We start from the raw sequence: 23,340 nt of genomic DNA on the forward strand, positions 1-23,340 counted from the left end.
AGGGTCTCAGCAGTAGAGGGATTTGTGGTGGTTTTTGTATTCATATATTCTGCATTTTGTTGTCGGATTTAAGAAAAAGCAACTACTTTGGACCAAAAGCTTATGGCCCAAGGTGCTGGGGAGGCAGAGCCTGATCCCTGGCTGGGGCCTGGCCTGATCAGGGTCTGTGAGCATGTGACTTCCAGGCCAGAAGTTGTGGTCTGTCGGGCTGGCCCCAGCCCATCTGCTGGCATCATCGACTGGCACTGGGACAGCAGGATAGAATTCTGAAGGTGGTATTCCATCCAAATGACCAAAAAACCCCCAACAGTAACAACAGTGAAACCCCATAGTGCCAGACTTATAAAAACCTGTGCTGTCATCTTGACTTTATCCAAGATTTCCCCACTTGCCCCAGTGTTGGGGACAAGTTTTTATTGAAACTTTACATAGCAGAATTATTTGCAATTTGTAGCATAGAAAAAAATTAAATTTTAAAAAAAGAGTTTTTAAGCAGATTAGGATAGGTAGTGGTTTCAATCGATCAAGTGGCATTGGAAACCCCTGGGTTCCCTTTTGATTAAGAGGCTTTTTGTTTCTGCTCTTTGTCCACTTTCAAGGGAGAAGGAGGGCAATTGGAAAATCATTTCCATAAATACAGGCTGTGACTACGTATCACAAAAAGGAATAGGATGCCTTGGGATAGCAGATCTGGTGACACAGATAGGGTTGTCCTAGCAGCTCCTCCTTCCTGGGCCTTCAGGAATCTCTTACTGTCATGCTCTGGCAACAGAAGCCCAGGTAAATGCTGCAGGTAGAAATTTGGGGTTCCTGTGTCCTCTGCCACGCCATCTCGCCTTCTAAAATTCCTCTGAACACTCATGCTGAATGCAGTGGGAGTGTGGTGACTGTGGGTGGGGTTGTGCATAGATGTCTTTCATTTACCTGTCTGCAGTTCCTATGAGCTTTCTTTCTGCCTCCTCTTCTTCCTCTCTCCAGCCAAAGTGAAAAACAATGATTTATGACATTGCAGGGTGGGTGGGGGATGAAGGAGTCACTAGAATCCCTGGGATAATGGGAGAACCATTGCAGAAGTTTTGGGGAAGGAGGCTGCAGGCTAGCTCAGAGGAAGGAGCTTCACTTTTCTTGATGACGTCTACCTCCCAAATCGGACGACTTAACACTTTTTAAAGAGATTACTTTATAACACTAAAATAGCCTTTCTAAAGATTCAGGTGGACTGACTAAACTAGAGAGTCCACAAGATAGAATTTGTGGGAAGATGGGGAGGGCAGTTCCCCATAGTGGACGCACAGTGGTGAGCGCAGGCCAAGACCCTGCACAGGGCGGTGGAGAGAGGAGTGCACTGAAGAGTGGCTTCTACACAGGGTGGTCTGTGAGAATCCACAGCCCCATTTTTATTTTCCTGGATTCTCAAAATGTGTCGCGGACCGCCAGTCGAATGAGTCTCAGTCTGAGGGCTTTTCAGGGCGGAACGTTACAGGTTGATTGAAAAGGTCGACGCAGGATGGTTTTTGACAGACTACAAAGTAGCTGTAACTTTACTGATTTTTAAGAGTGTCTTTTATACATTTTTGACAAAGCATTACAAATCACAAAAGACATTTTTATGACTTGCAGATGGTCACAAGTTCTTATCTTGTCTTACAAACGCAGGCATTCAACCATCTATCTTTCACAGTGTTTTGCCTGCAAGGGGGAACAAATGGCAGCTGTGAGGTAGCTGATAAGCAGCAGTTACTTCTTAGCTCCTTTTATCTAAAGTTGAAATGTGTTTTTTAATATATAACACTACTTTCTTTCATAGTTTTAGTTTCATGATTATATATAGTTGTTATGATTAGAGGTTTATTATGAATCATATAAGTGATTAAAGTGTGAAGGAAACATGAGAAATAAAAGGATATTGTATGAAAACTAAACTATATTGAAAGTGAGGTTAGGAAAGACAAGGTTAGAGATAGGGGGAAAGGGTGGGTGGATATTCTTTTGATGTACTGTATATTTTTAAGGTTTTTGTTCTAAAGAAGTGGTTTCATTAGTAACACCTGGTTGCTTCTCCTTATCTAGGAATGTCAAGGCTTGTAACTTCTCTTAGTTCTTTAATTGGTCTCAGTTTCTTATGATCTCTCTTAAAAACAGCTGAACATATTCTTTTATGTATAATGTTTGACTACTTCTATATATTTTTACTCTAATTAGTAACTATATTTTGATTTATAGTTAATTGCTTGTTAGGCATTAAACTACTCTATTGATTTGTGTTACATATGAAAATTAGTGAAGTAAGACATTTTTCTAAGTAAAGTTCTACTGCTGGAGGTGTCATGTTGGAACATCCTGTTTGCCGTGTCTGCATTCTCTCGATGTACTATTTCAATTCACTGACATTTATGGTGGGGACGTGCTGTTGTATAGGCTCTCTTGGAGCCACTGAGTCCGGCACAGCCATACTTGCTGTGTTTAATTGTGGATCAGTAAGTCACTGTGTTTATTCTTAGTTTCTCAAAACAATCAGGCAATAATCAGTCATTCAACTGAACAGACAGGTTTCAGGGTAAAAGTTTCTTAGGCTTTTATGCCGCACCTCATGACTTCCTACGTTCACTAAAAGGCATGCTAGGCAACTTATGCGCTGCTGTCGCAAACCAGGGGGACTGGGGGCAACGCTCCGAGGAGCACCCACCGCCTTACCACAGTTTTTACAACGCGGACAGAGCCATCCCGCCACGGCTTGATGCCGGGGGTGCGGCATTTCCCCCTTTTTTGTTAATGAAACGTAGTTCAAAGAGGTCTTGGCGAACAGCCTTTAAGGAGGAAAAGACACAACGAAGAAGACATGGTAACAGTAAAACAACACAGAATATCAGGCATCCAATAATAACAATAAACACAATGTACTGAATCCAAGATATAGGATTAAAAGACTTAAGATTGTCAGAGAGTGATTGAGCCAGAGCATCGAGAGATGTACTAGGTAGATGAGCTTCACTGATGGCAGTGATATCCTTTTGGAGGGTATGTAAGTCATGTGTAATATCATTATCCTTCCACACACCTTGCAAATGTGCCTTTGTTTTGTCCCAAGAGGTGGAGAGGTTATAAGGTAGAGGAGTGACACAGATAGCTGGAAAAGCAGAGTGACATCTAGTTTGAAGTTTATGTTGTATGAACTTTATATCTTGTCCTAGAGCTAAAACTACTTCTTCTAAGATGTTAAGTTTGGCTTCAAGTTTATTATCTATGCTAGCCTGAGTCATTAAAGTTAGAGTAATGTTGCTGCTTAAAGAGTTGACAAAGTGAGTCGTATGTATTTCTTGTACCAAGGCAGTTGTAGTCACTGCAAATGTAGTGACTATAGAAATTAAAGCTAAAATTCCTAAAATTAATGTTGTTATAAATCTCTTAGGTCTAATTAATTCATTAACAGTATGTAAAACTTGTAAGGCAGAGTTATCATACCAAGGATTATTCTGTAAATTAACAGGTAATAGTACATAAGAAGGTTTTTTTTTACAATTAACATAACATTCAGCAATCTATTATTTACATGAAATATACCAGAAGAAGCAATACAATTGGTTATTTTTACAAGTTAAAAGATTTTAAAGGAAATACATAGTTAACTGGATCACATGTAAATTCTTTCACAAATTCTCTTTTATAAGTTTCATTTAACTTGCACAGACCATCTACAAACATTCTAAACTTTCTTGAACTTTTGTTCTGCCTTTTACTTTCTTACATAACTATTCTGTTTCAGGACAAAATTTATCACACAAGATTCTTTCTTTATACAATGCCATTCTCCTTTCTGTTTAATTTCTCTTACTCTCAAAAACTCACTTTCCATCAAACAGGATTCTAGTTTACCATGAAGTTACTTATTCACTCAGCTAAACTGATAATTAGAAGGTTTAAAAGACAAGAATTTTATCCGTTGACAAAGATTCAGTTTGTAAAAATATTTTTCTTATTTATATAAATTACTAGTGGCAAAGAGTCAATAATAAAGGTTCTAAACCTCACCCTTGGGATTTCGTCAGTGCTGTTGTCTGGGGGCTGTAACACTTGGGAGGCAGGCCCGCCCCACGAAGGGCAGGGGGGCCCTCAGCTTCCTTCCCCGCTGGGTCTTTTCAGCCGTCTTGGAGTCAGTGGAAATGTGCCCGGTGCCGGTGGTTTTGTTTGCTATCGGCGAGTGTACTTTCATTTTCTCCAAGCGGCGGGTGAGATCTTGCAGCAGCCGCTGGCGTCTTCTTCTGCGTTGTCTTTTCTGAATCTGAGTTAACTACTCCTGGAATAACTTCAAAGTTTTTAGTATAATTTGAACTTTTACCAATTATAATTTCAACTGTCCCCGGCAAGAGTTGTCCTTTTACTGCAGTGGGGATTAAAGTAACACCATCCCATTTGGATAATAAGACATTCTTTTCACTTGCTAAATTTAAACCTGCACTCCCAGGAGTGCCCCGTGAAAGGTCATGAATAGTAAATTCAGGGGCTTGAGGATTCAAAGTAGATGAGGGCTGTGTTTTACAAGCTACAGCCTGCTCTCCCTTGGGGCCTGGGCTGGGAGAATGCCCCTTTTACTAGTTTTTTGATCTCCGTACGTCCTGATCCTCAGGATCAGTGTCTCCCTTGTCATTCAAGGGGGTTCCATCCTTATGAAATTTTGATTTACATTTATTTTTCCAATGTCTGCCCTTCTTACAGCGAGGGCATAAGCCGGGTGGGTCCCCCCTCGGCTTATTGGCATGGGACTGTTTACAGTCCTTCTGCATGCGTCCTGGCTTGCCACAATTGTAGCAAGTGTTGGTAGGAGCTGTTGGCCCCTTGCCTCCTTTATTGAAGGAGTTTTTCACGTATGAGCTAAATTTCTGCCCTTGCATTGCTGCAGCATAAGCCATACCCTGGGCTATAGCTGGTGAGGCATCCATGCATGTTTCTAACTGTTTGAGCAACAGTGATGTGCCCTCAGACGGGGGGAGCATTCTGTTAATGGCTTCTTCCAGCCTTGAAATAAAGTCTTGGTACGGCTCCTCCGCACCTTGCTTAATAAGAAAATGTATAAGCTCCTCCAACCGTTTGAGGGACACATTGAACCCATTTTTAACTAACAAATGCTGTAACATGACACTGAATATACGTTCCTCTTTGATCAATGCGTGCCTCATGGTACCTGTTGATTACTCACACTTAACCGGTCAGCCTTTACCGGCGGGACTCGAGCTCCCTGGTGAGAGTCGCCTTCAATCTGAAAAGAGAGGAAAGAAAGAAAAAGAAAGATCACCTGTCCTTCAGGTCCCTGTTCGAGGGCGCCAGCTGTCGCGGCACGCCAGTCGAATGAGTCTCAGTCTGAGGGCTTTTCAGGGCGGAACGTTACAGGTTGATTGAAAAGGTCGACGCAGGATGGTTTTTGACAGACTACAAAGTAGCTGTAACTTTACTGATTTTTAAGAGTGTCTTTTATACATTTTTGACAAAGCATTACAAATCACAAAAGACATTTTTATGACTTGCAGATGGTCACAAGTTCTTATCTTGTCTTACAAACGCAGGCATTCAACCATCTATCTTTCACAGTGTTTTGCCTGCAAGGGGGAACAAATGGCAGCTGTGAGGTAGCTGATAAGCAGCAGTTACTTCTTAGCTCCTTTTATCTAAAGTTGAAATGTGTTTTTTAATATATAACACTACTTTCTTTCATAGTTTTAGTTTCATGATTATATATAGTTGTTATGATTAGAGGTTTATTATGAATCATATAAGTGATTAAAGTGTGAAGGAAACATGAGAAATAAAAGGATATTGTATGAAAACTAAACTATATTGAAAGTGAGGTTAGGAAAGACAAGGTTAGAGATAGGGGGAAAGGGTGGGTGGATATTCTTTTGATGTACTGTATATTTTTAAGGTTTTTGTTCTAAAGAAGTGGTTTCATTAGTAACACCTGGTTGCTTCTCCTTATCTAGGAATGTCAAGGCTTGTAACTTCTCTTAGTTCTTTAATTGGTCTCAGTTTCTTATGATCTCTCTTAAAAACAGCTGAACATATTCTTTTATGTATAATGTTTGACTACTTCTATATATTTTTACTCTAATTAGTAACTATATTTTGATTTATAGTTAATTGCTTGTTAGGCATTAAACTACTCTATTGATTTGTGTTACATATGAAAATTAGTGAAGTAAGACATTTTTCTAAGTAAAGTTCTACTGCTGGAGGTGTCATGTTGGAACATCCTGTTTGCCGTGTCTGCATTCTCTCGATGTACTATTTCAATTCACTGACATTTATGGTGGGGACGTGCTGTTGTATAGGCTCTCTTGGAGCCACTGAGTCCGGCACAGCCATACTTGCTGTGTTTAATTGTGGATCAGTAAGTCACTGTGTTTATTCTTAGTTTCTCAAAACAATCAGGCAATAATCAGTCATTCAACTGAACAGACAGGTTTCAGGGTAAAAGTTTCTTAGGCTTTTATGCCGCACCTCATGACTTCCTACGTTCACTAAAAGGCATGCTAGGCAACTTATGCGCTGCTGTCGCAAACCAGGGGGACTGGGGGCAACGCTCCGAGGAGCACCCACCGCCTTACCACAGTTTTTACAACGCGGACAGAGCCATCCCGCCACGGCTTGATGCCGGGGGTGCGGCAAAAATGGATCATTCAAGGAGCATAATATGCGAAGAATTGAGCCAAGAAAAGTATTCACACGACAAGCCCAAGTCACTTTAAGGGGCTGAGAAGGTTGTACACACATTGGTGATTATTTTTCACCAGCCATGTCTTTCTCACTGAGGTTCCTTAGACCCTCAGATTTTCTTTTCTAATAGCCAAGTGCCCCCTTGGGTTGTGTATGGGCCATTTCCCCTTAAAACACCTTCCCTGTCTTCCCATATGTTTAGTCTAGCTCTCAGAGGAGATGAATCATAAAGCCAGTGAAGACTCTACCCTCTGAGTGAGTTCCCCAATTGGAAGAGGATGACTTCAGGGGGTTTTCTGCAAAAAATAGGGCTGACAGCTTTGTGTGGATCCTTTTCCTCTCCTGTCTCCCTCTGACTGCTGCCTGCCTCCTGCCTCCTGCCTCTGTCCCCTGGGCATGGGGCACTCACAGGTCCCTGCACTGTGCTTTAGTCCTGGGCTGGCCACACTTCCTGGGGCTCCTCGCTTGCTGCAATGTCATAGCAATAAAATGTGATTCTTGGGGTCCCCCAGGAGCTGCCCATGGCTTTATTTACAAATCTGGCTTTGGGAGTCAGGGGAGGAGATGGCTGCTTCTGTGCACAGCCCTGTCTTCCAGGAGTCACGACTTAGAAAAGAAGGGTGCTTGGACATTTATTATACACATTTGCTTTGTGAAAATAAATGTTTACAATTTTATATTAAAGATGGAGTAGGCATTAGAGCTTCCAACTGTGTACTTTTTACTTTTATAGATTTTAAAACTATGATCATTTATATATGTGTTTCTGGGGAGTTATAATTTATAAGTTTTATGGCAAACAGTTGGTATTGTTAACTTTTTATTGTCATCAAAAGTGCATAGAAATCCTGTTAATCCCCTTATTCTTCTACTGCCCTTAACTTTGGTATGCACCAAAAAATCTTTCTGGCCAGGTGCCATGGCTCATGCCTGTAATCCTAGCACTCTGGGAGGCTGAGGGGGGTGGATTGCCTGAGCTCACCGGTTTGAGGCCAATCTGAGCCAGAGTGAGACCTTGTCTCTAAAAATAGCCAGGCATTGTAGCAGGTGCCTATAGTTCCAGCTACTCCAGAGGCTGAGGCAAGAGAATCACTTGAGCCCAAGAGTTTGAGGTTGCTGTGAGCTATGACAACGTGGCACTCTACCAAGGGTGACAAAGTGAGACTCTGTCTCAAAAAAACAAAAAAAAAAAAAACCCCCAAATCCAAAAACTTTCCTTGTCCTATTGAATAATAAAAGTATTTTGCTAGTATGGAAAAAAAACTACACACACAAAAGAAACTGGAGAGAATAATAGAACCTACGTCTGAGGACTTGTGTGCGATCCCGTGACTTGAGGCTTGCGTGGCTCCGAGAGGGGTGTGTGGCAGAGGATAAACTTCTGGTTTCATTCATATTATTGTCACCTACTCACTTTGTTTTTGTTCCTTCAGGGCCTGACCCTAAGGCAAGGATTTGAATGCAAGAAGTCTATTTGGGAAGTAATCACAGAAAATACCAGTAAGGAAGAAGAAACTGAAACTCAAGGAATTGAAAACAGGTACTCAAACAACCAAACGTACACACATGTCCAGATTAGTGTATTTCACAATAACCAGAAGACAGAAATAGCCCAAATCAGCAGGTGAAAGGGTAAACACAATGGGATAGATCCATCCAATGAAATATTATTCAGCAATAGAAGAAATGAAGGACTGAAACTTGATACTTGTGGATGAACCTCAAAAACATTATGCTTAGGCCAGGTGCAGTGGCTCACACCTGTAATCCCAGCACTTTGGGAGGCTGAGTTAGGAGGATCGCTTAAGGCCAGGAATTTGAGATCATCCTGAGTAACATAGAGAGATCCCATCTCTCCAAAACATAAGAAAAACTAGCTGGCACGGTGATGCTCACCTGTAGTCCCAGCTACAAGAGGCTGAAGCAGGAGTCTCTTGAGCCCAGGAGTTCAAGGCTGCAGTGAACTGTGTGATTGCACCACTGCACTCCAGCCTGGGCCACAAAACACAAAAAACAAAATCCCCCCCAAACCAAACAAACACAAACCATGATGCTAAGTGAAAGAAGCCAGACATAGGAAACCACGTAGAATACAATTGACTTACACAAAATATCAAAATCGTTAAATCCATAAAGGCAGAAAGTAGATTGGTGGTGGTGAGGGCCTGTGGGGAGGGGAGAAGGGGGAGTGACTGCTAATGGGGACGGGTTTTTTTGTTGGGGTGATGAAAATGTTCTGAAACTAGGTAGAGGTGGTGGTTGCACAACACTATGAATGTCCTAAATGCCACTGAATTATTCCATTTAAAATGGTTAATTTTGTGTTATGAGGATCTCACCTCAATTGAAAAAAACAAAACAAGAAGAAACAGAGTGAAGGGAGGCAGCTAATAGAGAAAGTTTCTACTGTAGGTTACTGGAGTTTAACTCCACTGGGGAAGTTCTGATGGAGTGTGGAACTTACCCTATCTAGCCCGAGGGAAGTGGGAGTTGGGCTATTTACCCACCAATGCTCACCAGTCATTGGTTGATTGTCGCTCCTTTGTGTGGTGGTGGGGTGTGTGTGTGTGTCTTAGTTTCTGAGGACTCTGCCCAGCTGTGCATGGGCAACCTTATGGTAGAGAAGTTAAGAGGCATGCCCTTGCAAGAGTCAAGGCCGAGGGCATAGAAGTGGGGAGTCAGGTGTATCTGTCCAGCTGGCTGGCTGGAGGTCAATGCCTGGTGGATGAAGAGGTAACACTAGTGTCTGGGCTGCACTTGCTGTGTGTGTCACACACACCCCACAGGTCGTTGTGTGTGTGGCACACATATGTATGGTTGGAGAGTGGTCCCCACCAGCACTGACCCGAATCCTCCCCACCTTCTGTGTTTCCCCAGGATGCTACCCATCACCGACCACCTGCTACACCTGCTGAGGCTGGAGAAGACGACGTTCCGCATATACACTGTGTCTGCCCTGCTCCTCTTCCTGCTCTTCTTTTTCTTCCGTCTGCTGCTGCAGTTCCTGAGGCTCTGCTGGAGCTTCTACATCACCTGCCGCCGGCTGCGCTTCTTCCCTCAGCCACCCCGGCGCAATTGGCTGCTGGGTCACCTGGGCATGGTGAGTGCAGCTGGGCAGGGTTGGGGTGAGGCAGGTGTAAGGTATTCAGTAAGGATGGGGGGCTGCTGCCCTCCCACATCTCCCAAGAGTCTTGCTGGGGCTGTGAACAGATTTATTTTAGGAGCATGACACTGAAGCTTAGAGTAGGCAAGCCTTTACCCCAAGGTCACACAGCTAGAATGAGGCAGAACTGATTTTAAAGAGGAGTTCTCTTTATAATTTTATAGCTATTGCTACAGCAACAAGTATTTCACGTGTGGAATATAGAACCCTGGGGCAGGGAGAAGAGGGGCATTTCTGTAGAGTTCGTTACTCTAGTCCTACCAACAGTGTCTTTCCACTCTCTCTCCCTTGAATGCTGTAGTCCCAAGTCAAGACTCTCACCTGTTCCTTGCATTTTATTTTTTATTTTATGTATACATGCTAAGTATTTTTCCAGACCAAGATTAACTCATTTAGTCCTCTCGACAATTCTAGGAAGTAAGTCCCATGACTACCCCCAGTTTGCACCTGAGATTACTGAGGCACAGAGAAGTTAAGTAGCTGGCTCTAACTCACACAGCCTGTAAGTGGCAGAGCCAGGGTTCAAACACAGGCTGTCTGGTTCTAGCATCCCTGCTCTTAGTTCTACCCTCTGTGGCCTCTTGTTTCTGGATGAGACAGCCTGTACTTTTATAAAAAGGCTTCAGAGATCAGAAGAGAGAAATCCAGACCCCTAAGAGTGATGAGCTTCTAGTGGGGCCCTAGAGTCCAGGCCCTCCTTGTCTGCTGGGCTCACCTGCCTGCCTTCTGGGCTTCCAAGAATTTGAAGGGCAGTTGCTGGTCATCTTTCCAGACTAGGCTTCATCCCAAGCTTGGAGGTGCACTTTGGAGAGGCAGACTTGGGAAGTGGTTACCAGTGTGGACTTTGGAGTCCTGGGTTCAAGGCCCACCTCTACCATGTCCTGCCTATGTGATCTTGAGCAAGGTACTTAATGGACTTGCGCCTCAGTTTCCCCATCTGCAATATAAAGACTATACTAATTCTTTATTTTTTTTTTTGAGACAGAGTCTTGCTCTATTGCCTAGGCTAAAGTACAGTTCTGTCACTATAGCTCATTGCGACCTCAAACTCCGGGGTTCCAGTGATCCTCCTGCTTCAGCCTCCCAAGTAGCTGGCACTATGGGCACCTGCCACACAACTAGCTAATTTTTCTATTTTTAGTAGAGATGGGGTCTCGCTCTTGCTCAGGCTGGTCTTGAATTCCTGAACTCAAGCCATCCTCCTGCCTTGGCTTCCCAGAGTGCTAGGATTAAAAGCATGAGCCACTTCGCCTGGTCTGAGACTACACTAATTCTTAACAATCTGATGAGATTTTTTGGGGGGAGGATTCCTTGGAGTTGTAATCATGATGTGCTTGGCACCAGGCCTGGTACACATCAGGGGCAGAGTGGTGGATGTGTGTGCTCAACTGCTTGGTCCTGCCCAGACTGGAAATATCAAGTGAGTTTAGAAATAATTTAGGTAGTGCTTGAACTGAGTGTTTCTGAAGAAAGAATGAGGCGACACATTTCCACTTAATAGCTCAAAGAACACTGTATTTAGTTTTTGGAATTATCTCAGAGTGAAGAGCCTAGAAGGAAGAGAGTTTCCTAGCCCTTCCTACCTCCGGGGACATGACTCACCAAGTTTTACCGGTTTGTGCCAGAATCTCCTCTCTTTCCCAAGAGTTAAGTGACTTGCTCAGGCCTTACCTCTCCTTCTGAGCCATGGCCCAGCTGCCTTCTGTCTCAACCCTCCAGCTTACCCCCCATATTGGCTGCAGAGTGATTTTTTTTTTTTTTTTTTTGTAGAGACAGAGTTCCACTTTATTGCCCTCAGTAGAGTGCCGTGGCGTCACACAGCTCACAGAAACCTCCAACTCCTGGGCTTAGGCAATTCTCCTGCCTCAGCCTCCCTAGTAGCTGGGACTACAGGTGCCCGCCACAATGCCCGGCTATTTTTTTGTTGCAGTTTGGCCAGGGCTGGGTTTGAACCCGCCACCCTCGGTATATGGGGCCGGCGCCCTGCTCACTGAGCCACAGGTGCTGCCCACAGAGTGATTCTTGAATCCAGCCACGTCCCTTCCCTGCTCACACACCATCCATGGCTCCCTATTGCCATTCAGGAAAAGGCTGGTGTTCAAAGCCATTTAGATAGCATTCCCTGCTAGTCCTAAGAAATGACTTCCTGTTTCTATAACGAGGACTTCCCGCTTCTATAACGAGGACTTCCCACCTGCTTGGCTTTTGCTAAAACTGTGCCCTCTGTCCAGAATGTTCTTCTCTGCTAGATACACTTCTATTCATTTATCATGCTGCATCTCTAATGCTCTTACTCTAGGAAGCTCTCTCTGGACTTGAGAGTTGTCTTAGAGGCTGTTGGCCAAGCCTAGCTCTGAAGCCCAGCCTAGACATTGTGGGTTCAGACAACATTCTGGGCCCATGGGGGCTGGGTGAGCCACAATTTCCTTTACATGTGGACAGGCTCAAGGCTGAGCCTGACAGAAAAGGAGACACAGAACTTAGACAGGAGTCATTTGTTCATTCATTGCTTTGACAATTGCTGGGTCATGTTGCTGGCCAGACACTGGGGTAGGCTCCCTTATATCAAAGCTCTCCCCTAATTCTCATGATAGGTGAAATCAGGATGAATTGCTCTTGTGTGGATTCAAGCTTAGAGAGGTTAAGTGACTTGCCCAAAGCACATAGCTGCTGAAGGTGGGTTTGAACTCAGATCCATCTGACATTGAGTCTGAAGAGTTTCTGCCTCATAGGGCAGGTTGATGAAGAGTAGTACAGTAGCTGAGTGGCTTGTGTTCAGATACTGGCTTTGCCATTGTAGTAAATGATGTCAGCCCCCTACCCCATGTTTTCTAAACCCATTTCATGATGCAATGGCTTGAATTCTGCTGCCACACTAGGGCTTACTCTGGTTGCTGTAGTCCACTTTGCCTATGTTTACTGTGAACCTGGGAATTAATGCCCCCCCCCCCCCGGGAGCAGCCCTCAAATAATTACTAATGGATGTTGATGGGTAAGCATCCCAGCTCCCTTGCTCTGGGGTGGGATGACTGTGAAGTACCCTGCTCTACATCATCCTCCAAAACTCCCAAACTCTAGACAAACAACTTCCTATCTGAACGTGTTTGACTCTTGATTTCCAGGTAGATGGACATTCCATCAGGGTTCATGGGACTCTTAGTCATTGTCAGATCTTTGCCCATGCTATTCCTATAATCTGGATTTCCATTTCTATGAGCTCCTATTTATCTTTCAAAGCCCTATTCAAATGACCCTACCTCTGGATAGCCCACCTGCCTAGAATCCCAGATGGGCTCTGAGAGTCAAAGACTCACCCAGTGGGGGGACTAAGCTCCAGTTACCTGTGATGGTAACTTCCTTGACAACCCACACTTTACAGGTTACCGTCCCTCTGTGTCTCTCTATCCCAGAACCCTGACTATGTGTTTTTTTTTTTTTTTTTCTGATCAATTCCCAATAAACTACTTACCCTAGAACCATTGTTTTAGGACCTGCTCCTGGGACAGTCCAAACCAGGACAGTCACTTACTCATTTGTAACTTCAGACAAACCATTTGACCTTCTTGCTTGAGAAAAGTAAAATGAGAAAAATAATAGCAATGCCCTCACAGGGTTCTTGTGCAGGTTGAATGTGTCAATATATGAGAAGTTCCCACAATACAAGCCTGTGTGTGTTAAAGGTAACAATAGTACTAATATTATTTACATAGCAAGCACTTGATCAATGCCAACTACTATCATCATTGTGTTTGCCCTTCTTCCTTCCTTTTTTCCTTCCTTCTTCCTTCTTTTATTTTCCTTTATTTTTTTTTTGAGGCAGGGTTTTGCTCTGTCACTCAGGCTGGAGTGCAGGGATTTGATAACTGTAGCCTTGAACTCCTAGACTCAAGTGATCTCCCACCTCAGCCTTCTGAATGGCTGGAACTATAGGTGTGCATCATTACACTTAGCCAAGATTTTTATTTTATTTTTTTAGAGATGGGGTCTTGCTATGTTCCCATACTTGCCTGGAACTCCGGGCCTCAAGTGATCCTCCCATCTTGGCATACACAGTAGCTGGGACCATAGGTGTGCACCACCATGCCCAGCTTCCTTTTAATTTTTTTTTAGAAATGGGGTCTTGCTATGTTGCCACTGTACCCAGCACCTATTTTTATTTCATAAACACCAGCCATGCATCAGGTCTTTGTGGGGGCTCTTGCTTTCTTATTTCATGAATCCTCTCAACTACCCTAAGAGGGAGAGATGGGGGGAAGCTGAGGCTGAGCACCTCCTCACTGTCTCTCTCTTACCTCTTACAGTACCTTCCCAATGAGACAGGCCTTCAAGATGAGAAGAAAGTGCTGGACAACATGCACCATGTGATTTTGGTGTGGATGGGGCCCATCTTGCCACTGTTGGTTCTGGTCCACCCTGATTACATTAAGCCTGTGGTAGGTGCCTCAGGTAGGTGGACTGGGCTTCTGAACAATGGGTGAGCCTTCAACTCTTAGAGCCCACTTGGGGATGTAAGGCAGGTAGGCTATCCAATGGAAGGGTCATTTGAACAGGGCTTTGAAGGATGAATAGGAGTTCATAGGAATGGCAGTCCAGATGGTGGGAGCAGCATGAACAAAGATGTCACAATGACTAAGAGTCCCAGAAACTGTAAAGGATTGTACTCCTATCTGGAAGTCAGAGCCAGGCATGTTCAGATGGGCAGTTACTCACTTAAGGTTTTGTTAAGTAGGTGTTGCTTAATTCCATGCCGTGGCACTCCCATCATTTGGGTTCTGACACTCACCATGGCCGGTCTGTGGCCTCCTTTCATCACCTGGGTTGGCTCTGATTGTTAGGGAGGGAGAAGTGGAAGGATTGCTCTTTCCTTCTGCAGTCTACACCCCTCCCAAAGTGTGGGTTTCCCAAGTGTGGCAAGCTCTTGCTCTGCCTTCAACACTCACTCCAGTGGCCTCTTTCCCCAGAAATCCTTCCCTGACTCCCCAAATAGACTATAGCTCTCTCTTCTGGACTTTCCTGTTCTTAGTCCTAGCTCTTCAGGGCTAGGTTTGTCTGTGTCCAGCTCTATTTTCCTAATAAGTGTGGCTCTAGATCTATAGCCTAGACCTGCATACATCTGGGCTTCTCCAGAGGCACTGGGGGGCATTTGAGAGAGAATGGATGGGAAGAGAAGAGCTCCAGGAACTTTAGGATTTCTGGCCCCATCTTGGGCCTCTACAAATGCACATCTGGAGACTGTTTCCAGGGCTTACCCCTGGGAGCTGTGAAGGAGGATGGGGCTGTTATTCTTCCCTTGCCCATAACTCTTTGTCCCCTGTTACTGTGTTTATGAAAAGACGACAGTCCTTACCAAGCTAAGGGGAAATCCCAGACCCTGGGAGAAGTGGTTCTTCCATGGGATGGAAAGAGCCCTGGACCAGGACTCAGGTGGGCAGAGTTTGAATTCTATCTTACACACATTCATCTAACTTCTCAGGGACACTATTTTTGAACTGCAAACTGGGGGCAATTGTGAGGACTGAATAATATAATGTGGCTAGGTACTAGTAAGAGTTTCCACTTCTGCCTTTTTAATATACTTGTTCTTCTTTTTTCTTATTTTTTTAGAGACAGGATCTTGGTCTGTCACCAAGGCTGGAGTGCAGTGGTGTGATCATGGCTCAGTGCAGCCTTGAACTCTTGACCTCAGGTGGTCTTTCCATCTCAGCCTCCCAAGTAGCTAGGAGTACAGGTGTGTGCCACCATGGCCAGCTGATTTTTTTTTTTTTTGAGACAGAGTCTTACTATGTTGCCTCTGTAGAGCGCTGTAACATCGTAGCTCACAGCAACGTCCAAATCCTGGGCCCAAGTGAGCCTCTTGTCTCAGCCTCCCAAGTAGCTGACACAACAGGCACCCACCACAATATCCCTCTAGTTTTTAGAGAGGGGGTCTTGCTCTGGATTAGGCTGGTCTCGAACTTCTGACTTCCAGCAATCCACCCATTTCAGCCTCCCAGAATGCTAGGATTATAGGCGTAAGCCACCATGCCTGGTCCAACTGGCTGATTTTTCAAAAAATATTTTTTTGTAGAAATGGGGTCTTGCTATGTTGGTCAGGCTAGTCTTGAGCTCCTGGCCTCAAGTGATCCTCCCACCTTGGCCTCCCAAAGTGCTGAGGTTGCAGGCATGAGCCTCTGTGCCCAGTTACATACATTTTTTATTTTTCTTTCTCTCTTTCTTCCCCCCCTTTTTAAAAATTAAATCATAGCTGTGTACATCAATTCAATCATGGGGTATAATGTGCTGGTTTTATATACAATTTGAAGTATTTTCATCAAACTGGTTAACATAGCCTTCATAGCATTTTCTTAGTTATTAAGACATTTATATTCTACATTTAGTAAATTTCACATGCACCTTTGTAAGATGCACTGTAGGTGTGGTCCCACCAATTACCCTCCCTCCATCCAGCCTCCCCCCCCCGCTTTCCCCCATATTCTTGGGCTATAATTGTGTTATAGCTTTCATATGAAAGTATGTTGGATACTTTTTCTTCCATTCTTGAGATACTTTGCTAAGAAGAATATGTTCTGTTTCCCCTTTTTTCTTCTTTATCTTTCTCCTCCCCCCTCTCCCTCCTCCCTTCTTAGAGCATCAGCTTCTTGAGCACCATTCTGTATAGCCATTAGTCTCCAAGTTGACTAAGGAGTAGAGCCTCCAGCATGGGCCTTGCACTTAGTAGATGCTCAGGCTCTTGATTTCTCCTCCCCTGCCCTTCCCTCCTTCAGGACAGGTAGGGCATCCTCTGGATAGGGAACTCAAGGATGGAGAGGGTGGGACTGTTGAGTCAGCCTGAGGTAAGGCCTCCTTGCCCTCGGGTGCTTCTGCCTAGCATCGGACAGGCCCGTCCCCAAGTCACAAAATCCATCCCTCATGGGAGGGGAGACTTGCTGCTCTGGGCTTGGATCCACACAGCCCTTGGGCCAGGAGGCAGGCACAGCTCCTTTTGGAGCCTCTGTTTCCTCATCATCTTATGAATCTTCAGAATAGGGAATATTAATAAAAGAAAGTAGGTAAAAATGCTTTGTAGAGGATGATTCATGACATAATAGGCATATAATTATAGCTTGCTTTTATATACTCTTTTGTATCTAAGCAAAAAATATATATCATGCAATTAACCATTTTAAGTGAACAATCAGTGGTATTTAGTGTACCCCTAACATTGTGCAACCACCAGCTCTTTCTAGTTTCAAAATTTTTAATTGCCCCATAAAATCCCTATTCTCATGAAGTAATCACTTTCCATTTCTTCCTCCCTCCTACCCTGTGATAACCTCACATTTATGTTCTCTCTTTGGATTTGTCTATTCTGTCGAGGAAGCATATAAAATGTGGCCCTTTGTGTCTGGTGTCTTCCACTCAGCATTGAGGTTCATTCACGTTGTAGCAGGTGTCAGTGCTTTTTTTTTTTTGACATTCTGTTGCCCAGCTAGTATGCCATGGTGTTATTATAGCTCAGTATAACCTCAAACTCATGGGCTCAAGTGATCCTCCTGCCTCAGCCTGCCAAGAAGGTGGAACTATAGGCTCACACCACTGTGGCCAACTAATTTTTCTTATTGTTTTGTAGGGGTTGCTCAGAATGTCATTCCTCTTTATGGATGAATAATACTGCACTGGATGGATGGGCCACATTTTGTTTATCCATCCATCCATTGACGGGCACTGGGGTGGTGATATCCACATTTTGGCTGCTGTGAACCATGCTACTATGAGCATACTTGTTGGAGTTTTTGTGTGATGATATGTTTTCATTTCTCTTAGGTAGATACCTAGAAGTAGAACAGAACTAACATCACCCTGTCAGCCATGACCTGTCAGGTCATATGGTAATTCTATGTTTAACTTTTTAAGGAACCATTTTGCTGTTTTCACAGTGGCTGTGCGTTTTTTTTTTCACCAGTTGGGCACCTAAGTATTCATATCACAAGTTCTTGAGGCAATAAGGACTCATTGCAATTACAGTAATAAAAATAGCCAACAGTTTGTCATTTATTCATTTATGTACCCACATCTTCAATGAGCACCCACCCTGTGCCAGGAACAGTAGCTAATCGAGTCACATAGAGATGCCATGAGGGAGGATTGTTTGATTTCCTCTTTTGGTGGTAATAACATGTCCAGACTCACATATCTAGTTAGTTGCAGGGCTGGGATTTGAACCTAGACCTAGCTGTCCCAGAACCTAAGTGCTCAACCACAGCTTCCTATTCAAGAAGTGTTCCACCCTGGGAACCAGATGGAGGCTTTTCTTACAGTCTTCTCCAAAATAGGCATTCCTTCCCCTTTGTTTTCTTTTCTTATTATTAAATCATAGCTGTGTACATTAATGCGATCATGGGGCACCATACACTGGTTTTATAGACTGTTTGACACATTTTCATCACACTGGTTAAGGTAGCCTTCCTGGCATTTTCTTAGTTATTGTGTTAAGACATTTATATTCTACATTTACTAAGTTTCACATGTACTCTTGTAAGATGCACCGCAGGTATAATCCCACCAATTCCATCCTCCCCCCTCCCTCCCCTTCATTCCTTCCCCTTTGTGCTGGAGGGGGAACTAATGTGAGAGGAAACCTGGGCATAGACTCTCCTGGCAACAAATGGTCAGGATTGGAGTGGAGGAGGGACCTGAGGATGGGAGAGCCAGGATTCAGCAGGGAAAAGGGCTTAAAGAAGGCATCTTGAAGGTTTCTTGAAGTTGGGCCTTGAAGGATGCATAGGAATTGCCAGGTGAGGAGTCCCAAATGGAGGGTCCTGCTAGTGAAAAGAGGGCAGGTGTATGAAAGTTCCAAGGGAATTCCGGTGGCCTGTGATGAATGGAGTCCAGGTGATATGTCAAGGGTAGTAGAAAGAGAGACCCAGAGTTAAGCAGACACTGGATTTCAAAGTGAATGAGCTTGTACTTTATCCTGGGTGACAGGGAACCACAGGAGATGTTTGAGCAGGGAAGCCATTGACCTTCAAGGCTTACCTTCCTTTCCAGGAATCCTGCCCTGACTTCCAACAGCCCTTTCTCTCTGCCTTGTTTAGCACCTGGCACAATTTTTACTTTCTTGATAATTGCATGATCTGTCTCTGCTTTCCTTTCTCACCCTACCTGGGAGCTCCTCCTTTAGTCAGGGTGTGGCACTGAGCCATCATTGGGTCCCCAGCTTCACCCAGCATGGGTTGGGCACAGGAAGGCAGCAGAAGAGGTGTGTTGTGTGAGAGAAGGAGAAGACAGATGAGTAGGCAAGCAACTGGCAAATTCTTCGGGTGCGTGTATTTAGGTGGCTGAGTCACATTCAGGTAAAAGTGATATTGCCTGAGTTTTAGGTATTTCCTTCTTGGGCCCTGCCCTTTCAATCCTGAATTTGTTCAATTTATAGAAGAGGATCCATCCATCCATCCATCCATCCATTTATTCTTTCATTCATCTATTCCCTGATTAATTGATCCACTTGTTCAATAAAAAAATTTTTTTTGAGACAGAGTCTTACTTTGTCACCTTGAATAAAGTGCAGTTGCATCATCAAAGCTCACTGCAACCTCAAACTCCTGGGCTCAAGCAATCCTCCTGCTTCAGCCTCCCAAATAGCTGGGACTATGGCATGTGCCATGATGCCCCACTAATTTTTTTTATTTTTATTAGAGAAGGGGTCTTGCTCTTGCTCAAGCTGTTCTCAAACTCCTGACCTCAAGCAATTCTCTTGCCTTAGTCTCCCGGTGTGCTAGGATTACAGTCGATAAAAATTTTTTAGCACCAACATATATCAGTGATCAATATGGCCTCTCCCCACAAGGGGCTTGTAACACGGTGGGTGCAACAAAGAGTGATTGGTAGAGAGAGGGGCATCCAAGTTGAGAGCATGAGGGAAGAGATGTTTGGGACCAAGAGAGCAGCTAGTGGAAAGATTTAGAGCAGAGAGAGCACAAAACCTTCGGGAGGAGCTGAGAAAAATTCTGATGTTAGTTCTGTGATGTTGAAAGGGAGGTGGTGGAGGATAGAGGTGTCATGAGAGAGGTCTGGATAAGGGCAGATCATTCAGGGCTTTGAAAATGGGATGAGTGGCTGGTGTGTGAGGGTGATGGGTGTGTGAGCAGGAACACATGGTCAGATAAGATCTCCATGGAGCCAGCATGAAGGACAGACTAGAGAGGATGAGGCTAGAGGCTGGGAGCACAGAAGGTGTGATTCAGATGGCCTGAGCTAGCTGAATAAAGGAGGGTGGATGTGAGGGAGATTCAAATAAAGAAAGCTACTCTGGATAGAGAGCACAACGTGGCCAGAGGTTTAGAGGGGCGTGATAACATGCCATGGGAATGGGGTTATCCGGTGTATGTTGGAGGATGACATGGGAGAGACACACAAGGGCCTGGTGGGTCAGGGCCTTTAATGCTGGGCTGAACTTGAACGTTTCTTACAAGAGTAATGGGGAGCCACGGGAGGTATTTGAACAGGGGAAGTTCATGTTCAGATCAGTGTGTTATAGGGATCTTTCCGGGGCAGATGTGGAGGATGAATTGGCAGGGTGAGGTGGAATGTCAGAACCCAGAAAGGAGGCCCCAGGAAGTCATAATCAAAAGTCAGTGGTCAGAAATTTGTTTTGAGTCATCATTGCAACTTCCCTCTCCACAGCTGCCATTGCCCCCAAGGATGACCTTTTCTATGGCTTCCTAAAACCTTGGCTAGGTAAGTGCCAAATGGGCAGACTGGGGCTGGGGCTTCAGGGAAGAGAGCTGGGTGTGGGGTTCCTTGGAGGGTTTTAGAGTAACAGGCAAGGCCTTTAACCTCAGTCTTCTGGGCCCAGGGGATGGGCTGCTGCTCAGCAAGGGTGACAAGTGGAGCCGGCACCGCCGCCTGCTGACACCTGCCTTCCACTTCGACATCCTGAAACCATACATGAAGATCTTCAACCAGTGCACGGATGTTATGCATGTGAGTCCCGGGAGTGAGACTGGTCTGGGCTGCAACTCGCATGCAAGTCATATGATGTCAGAATACCTCACTTCTTTATAAAATGGGCAGCCAGATCCTTGTTAGGCCAGCTCCCTATTAGTGGTCTCCACACCCACTTACCATGTGCCTTTTCCCCAGGCTAAATGGCAGCGTTTGGTGGAGGGCTCGGTGGTCTCTCTCGACATGTTTGAGCATGTCAGCCTCATGACCCTGGACAGTCTTCAGAAGTGTGTCTTCAGCCACAACAGCAACTGCCAAGAGTGAGTGTGACCTTCCTGGGGAAGATGGAACCCCCTGCTTCAGGGGCAAGGCGGTAGTAGGAGAAAGGGGACTCCTGGGTGTTAGGCAACCCTAGGCTGCAGAAGCTCTGCCACAACAGGCCATGTGTGGTTCTAAGAAATGGACATCACCTCTTTGAGCCTTAGTTTCCTTATTCAAAAAATGGACAGCATAATTCCTTTTCTATAGTCATCATGGGAGACTTAAATGAGATTATGTGAGTCACTAGCTTGACATATAGTAGGAGCTCAGGAAATGTTAGTTTTTTTTTCATTCTTTCATGAAGAGTGTGTGATCTTTCCACAGTGTCTCCTCCACCCTCATTTTCTGAGCTTCAGTTTCCTTGTTTGTAAAACAAAGATGATAATGTCTGACTCTTTGAGGGATGCTTTAAGAGTGAATATTTGTTGCACTGACTTGGCATATGTTAGATGCTCAGGGAATATTTGTTGAGTGATTAAATAAAGTAAGTATCCCCCTGGTTCATTCATACATCAAATATTCGTTGTGTACCTACTATGTGCCTAGCACTATGAGAACTGCTGAGGATATAGCTATGAGCAACAGACAGTCACAGTTTCATGGGGCTTATAGTCTAAGTGGGGATATAAAGAATAAGGTAGATAATGAAAGTAAAGTCTATAACAAACAGTAGGTTCTCAGTAACAAGCTGATGACTTTGTTTCTTTGGGGGTATATTTTGGTTGGATGAGGCAGAGATGACCTTAGTAATTAATTAATTAATTAATTAATCCAAGAGATATTTACTGAATGCATACTATGTGCCAATTCTGGATTAGGTATTGAGGATATAGTAGTCAACAAGACAGACAAAGCTTTGCTCTTCTGGAACTTAAATTTTGGCAGGAAGACAAACAGTTAACCAGGAACAAATAAAAAAATGAGAAAATGACAGACTATACTATATGCATGTAAACATGCTCCAGTCAGGACTAAGGACAGCTCCTTGAAAACCTGCTTCACTTAATTTTATTTAACAATTTAATTTAATATTTATTTATTTATTTTATAGACACAGGGTCTCACTCAGTTACACAGGCTAAGTACAGAAATGCACCACTACGCTGGCTAAGGTTTTTAATTTTTTGTAGAGATAGGATCTCTCTCTATGTTGCCCAGGCTGGTTAGAGTTTCTCAAAGTACACAATTGAATTAGTTTTAGTATATTCAGAGTTGTGCAACCATTGCCATAATCAACTTTAGAATATTTTCATCATTCCCCAAAGAAACACCAGACACTTTAGCAGTCTCTGCCTTCCTTTTTCTTGTTGCTAGGTGATCATCCATTTACTTTCTGCCTCCATAGATTTTCCTATCATAGATTTTTCACATAGATGGAATCATAAAGACTTTCTCTGGCTTGTTTCACTCAGCATGAAATTTCTAAGGTTCATCCATGTTGCAGCACGCATCTGCAATTTATTTCTTTTCATTGATGAATAATATTTCATTTATCACATAATACCTCAAATTGTTTCACCATTCACCCATTGATAAACATTATTTTCATTTTTTGACTATTAAGAATAATGCTGCTGTAAACATTCTTATATAAGGTTATGTGTGAACATATATTGTTAATTTTCTCTTAATACCTAGAAGTGGAACTGCTGGGTCATATGGTAAATTCATCTTTAACCTTTTGAGGGATTCCAGACTTTTTTTCACAGAGTGATTGTACCATTTCGCTTTTCCAACCAGTGGTGTATGAGGGTTCCAAGTTCTTCTCCTCCTCCTCTTCCTCATCCTCACCGCGCTTCATCATCATAATCCTAAATTTGAGGCAGAGGGTTCCAACTTCTCCACACTCTCATGACCACTTGTTTTTATTTGTCTTTTTGATTCTGGCCATCCTGCTGGGGTAAAGTGACATCTCATGGTGGTTTTGATTTGCATTTCCCTGATGATTAATGATGTGAAGCATCTTTTCACATGGTTATTGGTCATTTGTTTATCTTGTTTGGAAGAATGCCTATTCAGATCCTTTGCCCATTTTTAAATTGGATTATTTTCATTTTTATTATTAAGTTTTAAGAGTTCTTTATCTAGTTTAGGTACCATTACCTTATCACACATGTGGTTTGCAAATATTTTCTCCCACTCTGAGGGTTTTAGCCATTTGGTTTTAGTGATGCTATAATTGCTATGTCCCTATCACTCTTTGGGCCTGAGATTTTGGTTTTATTCAG

General features: G+C 43.8%; 1 protein-coding gene across 6 annotated transcripts in view; it reads left to right on the forward strand.

The window, feature by feature from the left end:
• The window catches only part of LOC128581490 (ultra-long-chain fatty acid omega-hydroxylase), a 76,242-nt gene that overhangs the window by 40,182 nt on the left and 12,720 nt on the right, over nt 1-23,340 (forward strand). For 3 of the 6 annotated variants that reach the window (XM_053584410.1, XM_053584412.1, XM_053584409.1), the window contains 6 exons: nt 8,139-8,245; nt 9,583-9,805; nt 14,170-14,314; nt 20,531-20,584; nt 20,703-20,830; nt 20,990-21,111. In XM_053584410.1, the coding sequence (XP_053440385.1) occupies nt 9,584-9,805; nt 14,170-14,314; nt 20,531-20,584; nt 20,703-20,830; nt 20,990-21,111 (671 nt within the window). In that variant the 5' untranslated portion in view covers nt 8,139-8,245; nt 9,583. Of the gene's footprint in view, nt 1-599; nt 781-8,138; nt 8,246-9,582; nt 9,806-14,169; nt 14,315-20,530; nt 20,585-20,702; nt 20,831-20,989; nt 21,112-23,340 lie in introns of all 6 variants that reach the window. The other 3 variants (XM_053584408.1, XM_053584413.1, XM_053584411.1) reach the window with 2 other exon arrangements.

This window comes from Nycticebus coucang, chromosome 3, assembly GCF_027406575.1.
Source record: "Nycticebus coucang isolate mNycCou1 chromosome 3, mNycCou1.pri, whole genome shotgun sequence".
Taxonomy (NCBI): domain Eukaryota; kingdom Metazoa; phylum Chordata; class Mammalia; order Primates; family Lorisidae; genus Nycticebus; species Nycticebus coucang.